This window comes from Aotus nancymaae, unplaced genomic scaffold (assembly GCF_030222135.1).
Source record: "Aotus nancymaae isolate 86718 unplaced genomic scaffold, 86718_ANA_hifiasm-v0.15.2.pri h1tg000030l, whole genome shotgun sequence".
Lineage (NCBI taxonomy): Eukaryota > Metazoa > Chordata > Mammalia > Primates > Aotidae > Aotus > Aotus nancymaae.
In genome coordinates this window covers 21,203,085-21,215,639 of record NW_026988443.1, presented here as the reverse complement: position 1 = coordinate 21,215,639, position 12,555 = coordinate 21,203,085, and the positions used below count along the sequence as shown (strand labels likewise).

Genomic DNA, 12,555 nt, shown 5'->3' with positions numbered 1-12,555 from the left:
TCGGAAATCTCTTCCTCCAGCTCCCACACTGAGTCAAAATAACCTCAGAAAATACGTGGAAGAATAAAGAAATATGTTTAATACTTAGTATCAAACTAAAAAGTAATGTAAAATTACAAAACTTATTTTTTTTCATGAACAGGCTTTTTCTGGTAAGGACCACTGGGATTGAACAGAAGCTTCCGGTAAATAAGGGCCCCGTCGGCAAGACAGCACACTGCTGCCACAAGTGCAAACACCTGGAAAGAAAGACACATGTCACTGCCCTAACCATGGTCCCCACTCCTGTCATTCACATAAGTTCTAAGTGGTATGCCCACCAGATTCCTCTCTGGCTAGGGCACTCAGATTGCCCCTGTGCTGCACCTAATACTAACATGGAGGGATTCAGAGATCATCTTATTCTCCTCATTGCTAAGTTTTCTAGATACTTGCCTATAGAAAGAGAAAAGGTAATTTAAGTGAGCAGAAAAATAATGAAGCAGTGCTGGCTGTGAAATAAATTCTTGTTTGCTTTTATCTCTTGACCTGCTCTTAAATGTATTCTTTGAAGCCCTACTGAGGATATTTAGTTACCAATCAATATTTCTAACCCCAGTATTCAACTCTTTGACTCCTCTGCTGACAAACTCTAGGGAAAAAAAGGTTAAAGTTAACACCAGCTCAATATTAAATCACGGGGACTGTAGCTCCAAAAAACTGAAGTTAGTAAGATAAGCCAAAGTGAACTCTCAAAGGCTAGGCTACATCTGCTTAAGGGGTGAGATTCTAAATAGGCTTTAAGAAAGTAAAATTGAGGGAAAGGCAATAAACAAGAACATGTGGGGGCCTTCAGACACTCTCATGGCTATTTGAGAGCTGGTGCCAGGGATGGAGGAGGTGATGTCATTCCTTGCACACTGTTTGATCAGCTTCATCCAGTGATCAGGAAGTTTGGCTTCCTGGCTCTAGACATGGCTCTCACAGTCTCCTTTTCCACCCAGAGTCTCAAGCCACTGGCTCCTAGGTTCTGACCACACTGAATACCTGCTACCAATCTTTTCATGACTGGCATTCTGTACATTATTGGCTCCTCTACCTGGAAACTTTTCACTTTTATCTCCTTTATTCTCAGCAAATAGCAGTTCCACTGCCAGAAAGGTAGTTTCCTCTTTTCTGCACCCTGCAGCTCCCTGTCAACAGCTTACATACAGTGGTTTCCACTTCTGTCTCTGTTAGGCTCTAAGCAATGTGAGGATAGGGCTCACACTCTAGTCCAGTGCTGCCCAAAAGAAGCATAATGCCAGTCACATGTAACATAGCCATATAATTAAAGATTTTTTAACAGCCACATTATAAATGTAAAGAATTAAGTCATAGATTTAATACATTTTGCTCAGATATCTAAAATACTATCATTTAACATGCAATCATTAACAATATAGGCTACATTCTTTGTTGGGGTAAAACATCTTTGAAATTCAATGTGTATTTTTATGCTTACAGCTGATCTTGATTCAGACTGGCCACATTTCCAGTGCTCAGTAGTCCCATGTGGCTAGCAACTGCTGTTACTATACTGAACAGCACAACTCTAGACTTTGTCAGTCCCTGCCGAAATACACTTAAGAAATGAGGAAATGAATGAGTGAGTAAAAACATGAATGAAAGTTAATCCTATGCCTGGTTCCCTCCTTCTTCATAGTAGAAAGATGAGTATTATCTTCAAAAATAACTGGGGGAAATTGATACAGAGCGATCTCCTTTCTAGAATATCCTGATCCTTCATGAAGTTGCTTAGGGCCTAAGGGAGATGAAAATCATGGATTCTGACATATATGACTATCTGAGAGTTCTCCTAAGTGACCCATACTATGAAAGAACAAGGAAGCAGGAAGATTTATTTAAGAACTTTCTAATTCAATTCTCTAGGACAAAACTTAGAAAAGCCAAAAGATTTTGAACTTTGTATGAGAAATCTTAGAAGAATATCAGATAGAACTATAACTAAATTACTTGAGTCATATTCTGGTTTGCTTTCTAGGATAAGGCCTGGTGGAACTGATCTGCTTCTCTTCAAGCAGTGTTCAAAATGATCCTTTAGTTGCAAGGTGCCCTATCAATGTTCCGTTACCATAAGGGCATCTTCTATTCTATTCTATCCAAAGGATCTGAACAAGAAATAACTGAACTCAAAACAGTCTGTCTCATCTTAACAAGTGGTATGTATCCTTTTCTATAAAAGGGAGAGCTATGAAACTTATCCATCCTTTTTTGTTTGTTTTGCTTGACATCAGGTTTCTCAGAGCTAAGTGCTGTAACTAATTCTAGTAGTAGCTTTTGTCAGTCTATTCTAGCTCTACGTACCTATAAGAAATCTGTAGGAACCTCTTTATCAGGTTAATTCCACTTCTAGTATAAAATCATGTTCCTTCATATTAATCAGGGCAAGCATTTGCAGACAAAAATATTAAGCTGGGTGGGTGTGGTGGCTCATGCCTGTAATCCCCAGCACTTTTGGAGGCCGAGGTGGGTGGATCACGAGGTCAGGAGATCAAGACAATCCTGGCCAACATGGTGAAACCCTGTATCTACTAAAACTCAAAAAATTAGCTGGGTGTGGTGGTATGCGCCTGTAGTCCCAGCTACTCGGGAGGCTGAGGCAGGAGAATCGCTTGAACCCAGAGGCGGAGGTTGTAGTGAGCTGAGATTGCGCCACTGCCCTCCAGCCTGGTGACAGAGCAAGACTCCATCTCAAAAAACAAAAACAAAAAATATTAATCCACTAGGCACTGTATATTGGTCTAGGAACCTCAAGGATGAATACAGTATAGCTTTCTATTCTTACATCTGTTTTCCAAATAAATTTGCATTCTGATAAAACCTGAAGAAAGAAACCAGAAAGACATCCACTTACCCCTCCAACAACTGTCAATGTTGTGGTTTCTGGTATCAGTGCCAACACAGCTACGATGAGCATGAATACTGTTGTTACCAGTGAGTTGATAATATCCTAAAAACACAAAATAAAGCTCAGCCTTACATGAAGACTACCAACAAATGCTAAAACAAAAAAAAAAAAAAAAAAAAAATTATGTCAGCAAGCTGGATGCCCTGGCTCACGCCTGTAATTCCAGCACTTTGGGAGGTGGATGGATCACTTGAAGCCTGGAGTTTGAGAGACCAACCTGGCTGACATGGTGAAACCGTCTCTACCAAAAATACAAAAATTAGCTGGGCATGGTGGTGTATGCCTGTAATCTCAGCTACTCAGGAGGCTGAGGCACAAGAATGGCTTGAACCTGGGAGGTAGATGTTACAGTGAACCAAGATCACGCCATTGCATTCCAGCCTGGGCAATGGAGTGAGACTGTGTTTCAAAGAAAGGAGTCAACTTCCCAAATATTTTGAAAGTTTAATTTTTAAAAATTTATTTAGTATTTATCTTTCAGGAAACCAAAATGTCACAGTAAAATGATACCTAGATAGTATTTGGTCTATAATGACACCTAGTGGTTTTCTTTTACCTATAATATGCCAATCCTTTACTTAAAAAGCTTTTATTTCTTTTTTTACTTAACATAAATATAGTTGAAGGGAAAACTTATCTGATTAGGAAAGCAAGTACTATGTAGAAAGTTTAAGTTAGAATGCGTGCCATTGGGGAGTAAAAATGCTCATTTTTAATAACATAAGAAAATGCAGAGTAGTCTACATTCTATATCAAACTTTATGTTACTAAAATTCAATTAATTCCGGGAGCTGTGACTCATGCCTATAATCCCAACACTTTGAGAGGCCAAGGCGGGTGGATCACCTGAGGTCAGGAATTCGAGACCAGCCTGGCCAACATGGTGAAAACCCATCTTTACTAAAAAATACAAAAATTAGCCAGGCATGGTGTTCTTTCTTTACCCAGACCCTCACATATGCTGCTGGTTTTCTAGCAGAAAAGCACTTTCTCTTCCCTGTATCAGCCCTCTGCTAACTACGCTTCATTCTTCAGCCCTCAGTTTGGGCAGTTTTTCTTCACAAGCCTACTGTGATTTGGTCCCTTTCCCTGGCTGGGTTGCATCCACAGCATCCTAGGTGTGTATCTATCACAGCACCTACTCTCTGTGTTGCTTCCTGGTTGCATTTAAAGTTGCTGAGGTACAAGATTTTTGTTTTGTCTTACCAAAGAACTAATTACAGAATCTAGGATTAGCGAATACTTAACATTTGCTGAATAAATAATTTCATTAGATCAAGATCAGAAAGGAATCTGGGTTTCATAACAGAGCAAAAACTTAGTTACCCATATAACACCCCATTTCTAAGAGATACAATATCAGTAAAGTTTGATCCTCAGAGGTTTGGGAACTATTCTTTTCAGTGTGCTACACATAAGCCACTCTCTCTCAGTACACTCTGTTACACTCAGAGCTCCAAGTTTATTACTGGGACATGTAAGAAACTTCAAGGAATTACTAGTTTGGAGAAAAAGAAAGGCTAAAATGTGTTAGTTTTATTAAACTCTAGAGAAGCAGAGTGTAAAGAACAACTATACAAGATCAAAAGAATGTGGACCAGTGTTCATTATTTTCTTGAAGAAATCTTTAGAACAATTTAGGTTAGCCCTTTCTGCCACTAAATGAGGGCCAACTGAGGAAGGCTTTGTAATCTCCTTTCCTAGACCTCCCTCCAATCAAGTCCAGCTCTGAAGTGTAGATCAAGTAGTTTTGAGAGGTGCTATGAAGATCCTATCTATTTCCCAGCTTTTCCCTTTTAGGACTTTTAAAAAGCGTATGATTAGCCTGAAGTGCTTGCCACTGCCCTTGAAGGTGTTCCAGAATGTACCATTTTAAGGCATGGTTATGGTTTAAGAATAGCTCTAAAGTCTTTTCTCCTTAATAGGAATTATCAGTTTGGATATTAGCACTGTGGCATCCAAGAGGATGAGACCAGTGCAGCAGAGGAAGACATGGCAGCTATCAGTCCAGCCAAAGAGGAGAAGGGCAGCAGGGGTATTTAGGAGGGAGACCTATGGAAACAGGATATTGGGGATGAGACTTGCAAGAGGACAGAGGTGAAGTCACTTAGTTTTTCTTAGAATCAGCTTCTAGTCCAGACTGAGGGGCTACATACATCTTAACGGATAACTTTAATTTGCCCAATTTGACAGTTTTCTGAACCATCCGGGCATTACACTGGGCAGTTATTCCTACTGCTGAGTATGGCAGTTGCAGTCTATATATTATGAAATATAAGAGGTGCTAACATTGATTAGTAATGACTACAGACCTTTTCATGTGAGATAACATTGTACTTTAGCCTCCCCAATTGGTTTGATTTTCCATTTCGTGATCAGGGATGTGCAAGGATAGATAGATACTTGTGTATCTGTCTCCCTCTCTATCCCAATTTTTAAGCCATATTAACATGCATTCAAATAGGTAATAAAGATTAAGAATACACTATAATTTTATTAACATCGTCCTAAATTTAAATTTCTTTAGAAGATCTATCTAAGCGAATTCTAACAGAAACGTCAGCCTGCATCTACTGATAGATGCTGCAGAGAGAAGTTATGCTCTGTGGCTGCAAACCTCTTCCAAGGGCAATACAGAGCACATTAGCAATGGGTAGAGCTCCTCCTTCCTAAGCCTATCAGAGATCACCTTAAAGGTTTAAGAGAAGCAAAAAACAGAGTTTATTAAAATATCTCACTATGGTAGGAAAAAGTAAAATTTAAGGATGAAACTGAACACTTACAAGCAAAGGCCAAAATAACCACTTCATTAATCGATCAAGTCTGAGTATATATAAAATTATGAAAAAGAAAATAACAGTGACTTCAAATCCAGTGATAACAATATATGGTTCAGGGGCTTGTGCGATGATAAAAAAGGTCATAGATGCCGCAGTTAGTGCCTAGAAGAAAAAAACCCATGATTTATTCAGTGACAACTGAATACAAACTTAAACTGTAAAAATGACGATTTCTAAAATAACTAAATATACCAGGTGCAGTGGCTCATGCCTGTAATTCCAAGCATTTTGGGAGGCTCAGGTAGGAGAATCACTTGAGACTAGGAGTTCAAGACCTGGGCAACATACTGAGACCTCATTTCCAAATAAGCAAACAAAAATAACCAGATACTGGGGTTTCTGCCATATACACCACATATAAAACAGGCATGGCTAAAGTATATGGATATTGACTTCTCTTTGTCTTTTAGAGACTAGGTATTCCTCTCTGTTTTAAGTCTATTTAATTACTCCTCTTGTGCTTCTAACACCATCACTTCCCACATCAGTTCTCTTGATTTTTTCCCATTAAATACCTCCTTTCTCTCTTGTACTTTCAAACCGTCCTCTGCTAGCTCTTTTCCTCATCCTCCTATAAACATCTCAGTTGCCTTCTTTTAAAACACACACACACACACACACACACACACACACACACACACACACACACTCTCTTTCCCCTCATCCTGCTGCCCACAGAAACCCTTGTTCTGTTTGCTACTTTTGTTCTACTTCTTCAAAAAGTCTGTATACTGGCTTTCTATAATTTCTTACCATCCACTGATCACTCCTTAATTCTTAACAATCTGGAGACTGCTGTAAGATTTAAACTTAGAATATTGCCATGAAAAATAGTGAGGAACAAAGTTCAAAACAAATTGTCAGGCTGGGTGCGGTGGCTCACAACTGTAATCCCTCCCAACCCGCCAAGGCAGGCGGATTGCCTGAGGTCAGGAGTTTGAGACCAGCCTGGCCAACATGGTGAAATCTTGTCTCTACTGAAAATACAAAAATTATCCAGGTGTGGTGGCAGGCGCCTGTAATCCCAGCTACTCAGGTGGCTGAGACTGGAGAATTGCTTGAACCTGGGATGCAGAGGTTGCAGTGAGCCAAGATCATGCTACTGTACTCTAGCCTGGGTAACAGAACAGATCCTGTCTCGAAAACAAAAAACAAAAAAACAACAACAACAAAAAGAAAATTGTCAGAGAAAAACAATTCTGATGTTTAATAGCTTTATTACCAAATTACCACTTTTTATACACTTCTACCTAAACAATGCAATCAGAATTTAAGCTATTTTAAGTGGAAAAAAAAAAAAAACTCTGAAATTTCTTCATTTCCAAATGAAGACAAAGAACATGGCAATGTTAAGTGAAAAAAATAGCTGGTGGGTCCCAGGTGAATTCTGTCAATGTTCTTAGGAAATAAAGCTCTCTCCAAAGCTCTGTGTTTTTGGTAAATGGTTTGGTCAAGAGTCATCCCTGGCTAGACTTTTAAAATATCCTGTCAGCTGGTAACATATACATACTCATTTTAACTTTAAGTCCACACAGGTTACTTATTCATAATTCTTTCAGTTACTTTATTAGCATAAATATGCCCTACTTTTAAACTTCTAAATTGGTCAGTTTGATTACTAATAACTAGTTCTTAAGTAACTTCATTCTTTATAATTAACATAATGACTATTAGCAACACATTATCTCATACCACTCCAGTTCCTCTATTGGACCAAGGTCTTGAGCCCACAGATTATGAAATGAAGAGCTACTTTTTCATTCCCTATCCTCTGTAACCTTTTTGCATTATGGTACTTTGCAATGGTGATTACTCCATTTCCTTAAACCTTTCTGTGGTTTCTGTCACACTGGGTTCTCCTGTAATTTGTATTTATAGCTCTTACATCTTTCCTAAGCTCCTGGCCTTTGTTTCCAGTTAGCTTTTAAATATCTCACACATTACCACTCTATGAATATTGCTTTTGCTCACATCATCAGTGATTTCAGAAATCCTAAATTTAATGAACATTTTTTCTTTTTCTCTAGTACTTTCAGTTGCTGTTCAATAATGAACCTTTTCCAGTCCTTATCCTAGTGAACCTCTGTGACTTTATTGCCATTGGCTGTCCTTCCCCCACTACTGTTTTCTTCTGGCTCCATGTCACTTCTCTGAGATTTTAAACCTCTGCAACTGTTCTCTCTGGGTAGGTTCCTCTCCTTTTAACTACCCCTTTAAAATGCTGTCATTCTCATTCCACTCAATGAGTCTGGGTCTCTATCCCAGGTCCATGGTCTATCCTCCACATTTCACACCTAAGTAGCCATTTAGAATCCCCACCTGGATAACCTACAGGAATCTCAATTCACTGTGTCTAAAACTGAAATTCTGCCCCTTCTTCCTGGATTCACAACCACAGTTGGTTGTACCACAATCTACCTTATCGCCCATACCAGGAACCTAAGATCACTATTTCTACCCATTCCCCAACTGATCCAGGTCCTGATGACTTAATGCCTAAATATTTTGGACACTCCCTACATCCTTACAACTATTACCCTTCAGCATCTTTTCCATGAACTATCGTGACGAAGATGCTACAGTAAAATTTCTAACATGCAAATTTGTTTATGTATTTCTTCAACTATTTAAAATTCTTCAGTGGCTCTCCAGGGTCTTTAGAATAGCACCTGCTTCTCACCATGTATTCAAGATCTTCCACAATTTGGCTCCTGTCTACTTCTTGAGAAAAGACTTGCTTCACAATTTATCCACATGAATCAAACTTCTGATCCTCTTTTCACATTTGCTTTATCAATAGGCTGTTTCACCTCCGTGGATGGCAACTGCATCCTTCCAGTTGCTTAAACCAAAAACTTTAGAAGCTGTTTTGGACTCCTCTCTTTCTTTTAGCCCACATCTGGTTAATCAGCAAATCTTGTTGGTGCTACTTTCAAAATACTATATCCCAAACGTGAACACTTCTTATTACCTACTCTGCTACCAGCAGCCACCATTGTCATCTCCTGCCCAGATTACTGCAATTGATCTCCTTGGTTCCACCTTTGCCCCAGAAGCAATGCCCTCCTGTCCCTCCTACCAATCTACTGTCAATATAGCAGCTAGGATACTTTTTTTTTTTGAGATGAAGTCTCACTCTGTTGCCCAGGCTGAAGTGCAGTGGGCTGATCTTGGTTTACCTCAACCTCTGCCTCCCGGGTTCCAGTGATTCTTCTGCCTCAGCCTCCTGAGTAGCTGAGCTTACAGGCATGCACCACCACACCTGGCTAATTTTTTTTCTATTTTTAGTAGAGAGGGGGTTTCACCATGTTGGTCAGGTTGCATAAACTCCTGTCCTCAAATGATCTGGCTTCCCAAAGTGCTGGGATTACAAGGTAAGCCACCATGCCTGTCCTAGAACACTTTAAAAATGTAAGTTAGATCATGTATTTTACACAAAACCTTCCTCATCTTCACTCACTCACCCCAGTCCAGTTACACTGGTTTCCTTGCTCTTTCTTGATGCCTTCATGCACATTCCTGCCATAAGGCCACTGCACTAGATTTTCTCTGCTTTAAACACTCTTCTTCCAGTTATTCTCATAGCTAACTCCCTCATCTCATGAAAATCTTTGATCACATGTCATCTCAACAAAGCTTAGAATTCTATTCATTATTGCAACTTTTCTCTGCAACTCCCTCCCTGCCTTACACTCCCTTACCTGGCATTTACTTTTCTCTTTGTTCCACAGCACATACCACCTTCTAGAATACTATAATTTATTTATTAGGTTTGCCTTCCCTGCCCTCCAATCCCAGTATGTATACTCCATGAGGGGAGGGATCTTTGTTTTTTGTTCACTAGTATTTCTCAAGAGCCCAGAACAGTGCCTGGCACATGACAGGCATTACACAGATTATTTGTTGAATGAACAAATGAGGCAACACTCAACTTATCATAGTTCTCTGCGTTAATTGTGCTATTTTTTGCCTCCATGCCTTTACTCAGGCAGCTTTTAGATCCAAACCGAGATTGCTCTAGGAAGAGTTTTTTTCTGACACCTCTCTATTTCCTTGGTTAGATGCCTCACTTCTGTGTCTTATCTCCACTTTATCACATATTATAACTATCCGCTCGTGGGTCTGTTTCGTAACTAAATGGAAGAACTCCATAAGTCAGGGACTTTTGTCCTGGTTTTTCTTTGCTGTTCCAGCTCCTAGCCCAGAGCTTGGACCATATTAAGTATTCAAATGGTTTGTTGAAGGAATTAATATGTCAAAAACTAGCCATTCTCATAGAACATGGTTCCTCCTTCAGTGTTCAAGATCTTCCCTTTTTCAGTGTTCAAGATCCCAGGCCCTCAGTCACTTTTTCTATGATTATTTACTTCCAATCAAAAGTTATCTCTCCTTCCCTGGACTCCAGAGTGGTTTTCTAAACCTCTGATATATCTCAACTTGCAAGATAAGAAAGCTACTTCTCGCAATCACAGACTTTTGGTGTGGGAAGGATCTTATATGCACTTTGTTCAACCCAGTCACCTTAAGTTTGAGTCTCCTTTATAAACACACACACACACACACACACACACACACACACACACATTTATTTATTTATTTTTGAGATGGAGTTTCGCTTTGTTGCCCAGGCTGGAGTGCAATGGCATGATCTTGGCTCACTGCAACCCCTGCCTTCCAGGTTCAAGTGATTCTCCTGCCTCAGCCTTGCGAGTAGCTGGGATTACAGGTGTGTGCCACCATGCCCAGTTAATTTTTTGTATTTTTAGTAGAGACAGAGTTTCACCATGTTGGCCAGGCTGGTCTTGAACTCCTGACCTCAGGTGATCTGCTTGCCTTGGCCTCCCAGGGTGGTTGGATTACAGGTTTTAGTCACTGTACCTGGCGTTTTTGTTTTTTTTTTTTTTTTGAGATGAAGTCTTGCTCTGTTGCCAGGCTGTGCAGTGCCATGATCTTGGCTCACTGTAGCCTCCGCCTCCTGGGTTCAAGTGATTCCTGTGCCTCAGCCTCCTGAGTAGCTGGGACTACAGGTGCGCACTACCACACCCAGTTAAATTTTTTTTGTATTTTAGTAGAGATGGGGTTTCACCATGTTGGCCAGGATGGTCTCGATCTCCTGACCTCCATGATCTGCCCGCTTCGGCTCCTAAAGTGCTGGGATTACAGGCATGAGCCACCGTGCCCAGCCAGAGTCTCCTTTATAACATCCTCACCAAGTGCTCACCTATGCCTGGTACTTTTGTCTGGGAATGTACTGCCTTCCCAAGTGGCCATTTAGTTTTGGGAACTCTCCCAATGTAAAATCCCTCCTCATATTAATTGGAAATGTTTTCCTTGTAACTTTGAACTATCCCTGTTTCCCCTCTCCCACATGTCAACTCTTTAAAACTTAAAACGATTTATTTTTTCCTTCCTCTAAGGTTTCTCTGTGAATTCCTCTAATGATGAGTTTCTAGGACAGATTCCTTCAACTAGGATAGTTTCCATTTATCTAACTAGCTAGATCACTTCTCTCCAAATGATTCACTTTCTCCAAACCTCTGTTCAGAAGGGACTGCAATGCTCCTGGTAGGAAGTCTGCTCCTGGAAACGAGCGGTTCTCTCCCTCTTTGTCCTTGCTCTGGGCTGTATCAGCCTTGAAGTCAGTTATATCGAACATCTGACTTATAGAAGACCACACAGCATTCACCAAAACCCCTGAGGTTTTTTTTTTCTTTCAAATCTTGTGGGCTTCTGAGCAGTATAACTGCAGCTGTCTTGCTTGGTAACCTGGATACCTAGTTTGTGGGTCCAAATGTAGACCATTTAAGTAGATCTGATTTTTAAATTAAAAAGAAAAAAAGCTTTTTGGCAGGGCACGGTGGCTCACGCCTGTAATCCCAGCACTTAGGGAGGCCGAGGCGGGCGGATCACGAGGTCAGGAGTTCAAGACCAGTCTGACCAACATAGTGAAAGCCCTGTCTCTACTAAAACTACAAAAAAAATTAGCTGGGTGTGGTGGCGGGCACCTGTAGTCCCAGCTACTTGGGAGGTTGAGGCAGGAGAATTGCTTGAACCCAGGAGGCGGACGTTGCAATGAGATTGCGCCATTGCACCCCAGCCCGGGTGACACAGCGAGACCTTGTCTCTTTAAAAAAAAAAAAAATTTTTTTTTGAGACAGAGTCTGTCGTTGTTGCTTAGGCTTGTGTGCAGTGGTGCAGTCATGGTTCACTGCAGCCTCGAACTCCTGGGCTCAAACGATCCTCCTGCCCCGGGCCTCCCAAAGTGCTGGGACCACAGATGAGGGCCATAGCTCCCCGCCCTCTCTGGTTTTGATGGATGTGTCCCCAAACCCTCCGAAGGGGAGGACAGTGCCGTACCTCTCCTTCTTCCCCCACAAGGCTGTGCCTTGCCTTTCAATCTTGATCAAAGCGAGGTTGAAAAGCAAACAGGGCGTTCAGCCTCGCACTTCATAGCCACATCTCCTGCTCCCCAAGCAGCTTCAACAGCCTCCCACCCTCCGCGCCCGGCCTCACCAGCCGCAGCATCTTCACGTGGCCTTTCACACTGAAGCAGAAGGGGCGATGTTTTATTTTCAGCTTCACGGTGTCCATCGCGCCTGCAGACCCAGCGCCACACTTCCCCTCAACTCTTCTGCGCCGCAACTGCAACTGTCACCGCGCCGCGCACCACCCTCCCCGGCTTGTCACTCAGCTGGGCTTCCCGCTCTCGCGGGCGCAGGCGCACGATGCTGCAGTCGCTCTCGCGCATGCGCCCCTAGGAATCCC

General features: G+C 41.3%; 1 protein-coding gene across 2 annotated transcripts; it reads right to left on the bottom strand.

Annotated features, from left to right (window-relative positions):
- Positions 1 to 56: 56 nt before the first annotated feature.
- On the bottom strand, positions 57 to 12,495 carry CKLF (chemokine like factor). Of its 2 annotated transcripts, XM_012468299.2 has the most exons (4): positions 12,304 to 12,495; positions 5,734 to 5,892; positions 2,897 to 2,992; positions 57 to 239 (listed from the first exon to the last, which is right to left on the bottom strand). In XM_012468299.2, the coding sequence occupies exons 1-4, from the start codon at positions 12,379 to 12,381 to the stop codon at positions 123 to 125; spliced, it is 450 nt and encodes a 149-aa protein (XP_012323722.1). In that variant the 5' UTR covers positions 12,382 to 12,495; the 3' UTR covers positions 57 to 122. The 2 variants fall into 2 exon arrangements, with proteins under 2 accessions (XP_012323722.1, XP_012323723.1); XM_012468300.2 differs by lacking the exon at positions 5,734 to 5,892.
- Positions 12,496 to 12,555: the final 60 nt, after the last annotated feature.

Coding starts and splice junctions, on each gene's coding strand:
- CKLF (XM_012468299.2), bottom strand. CDS start 12,381: ATGGACACCGTGAAGCTGAAAATAAAACATCGCCCCTTCTGCTTCAGT. Junction 5,893..12,303: donor ACGTGAAGATGCTGCGGCTG/GTGAGGCCGGGC, acceptor TTTTTCTTCTAG/GCACTAACTGCGGCATCTAT. Junction 2,993..5,733: donor GGTTATTTTGGCCTTTGCTT/GTAAGTGTTCAG, acceptor TTGTGTTTTTAG/GATATTATCAACTCACTGGT.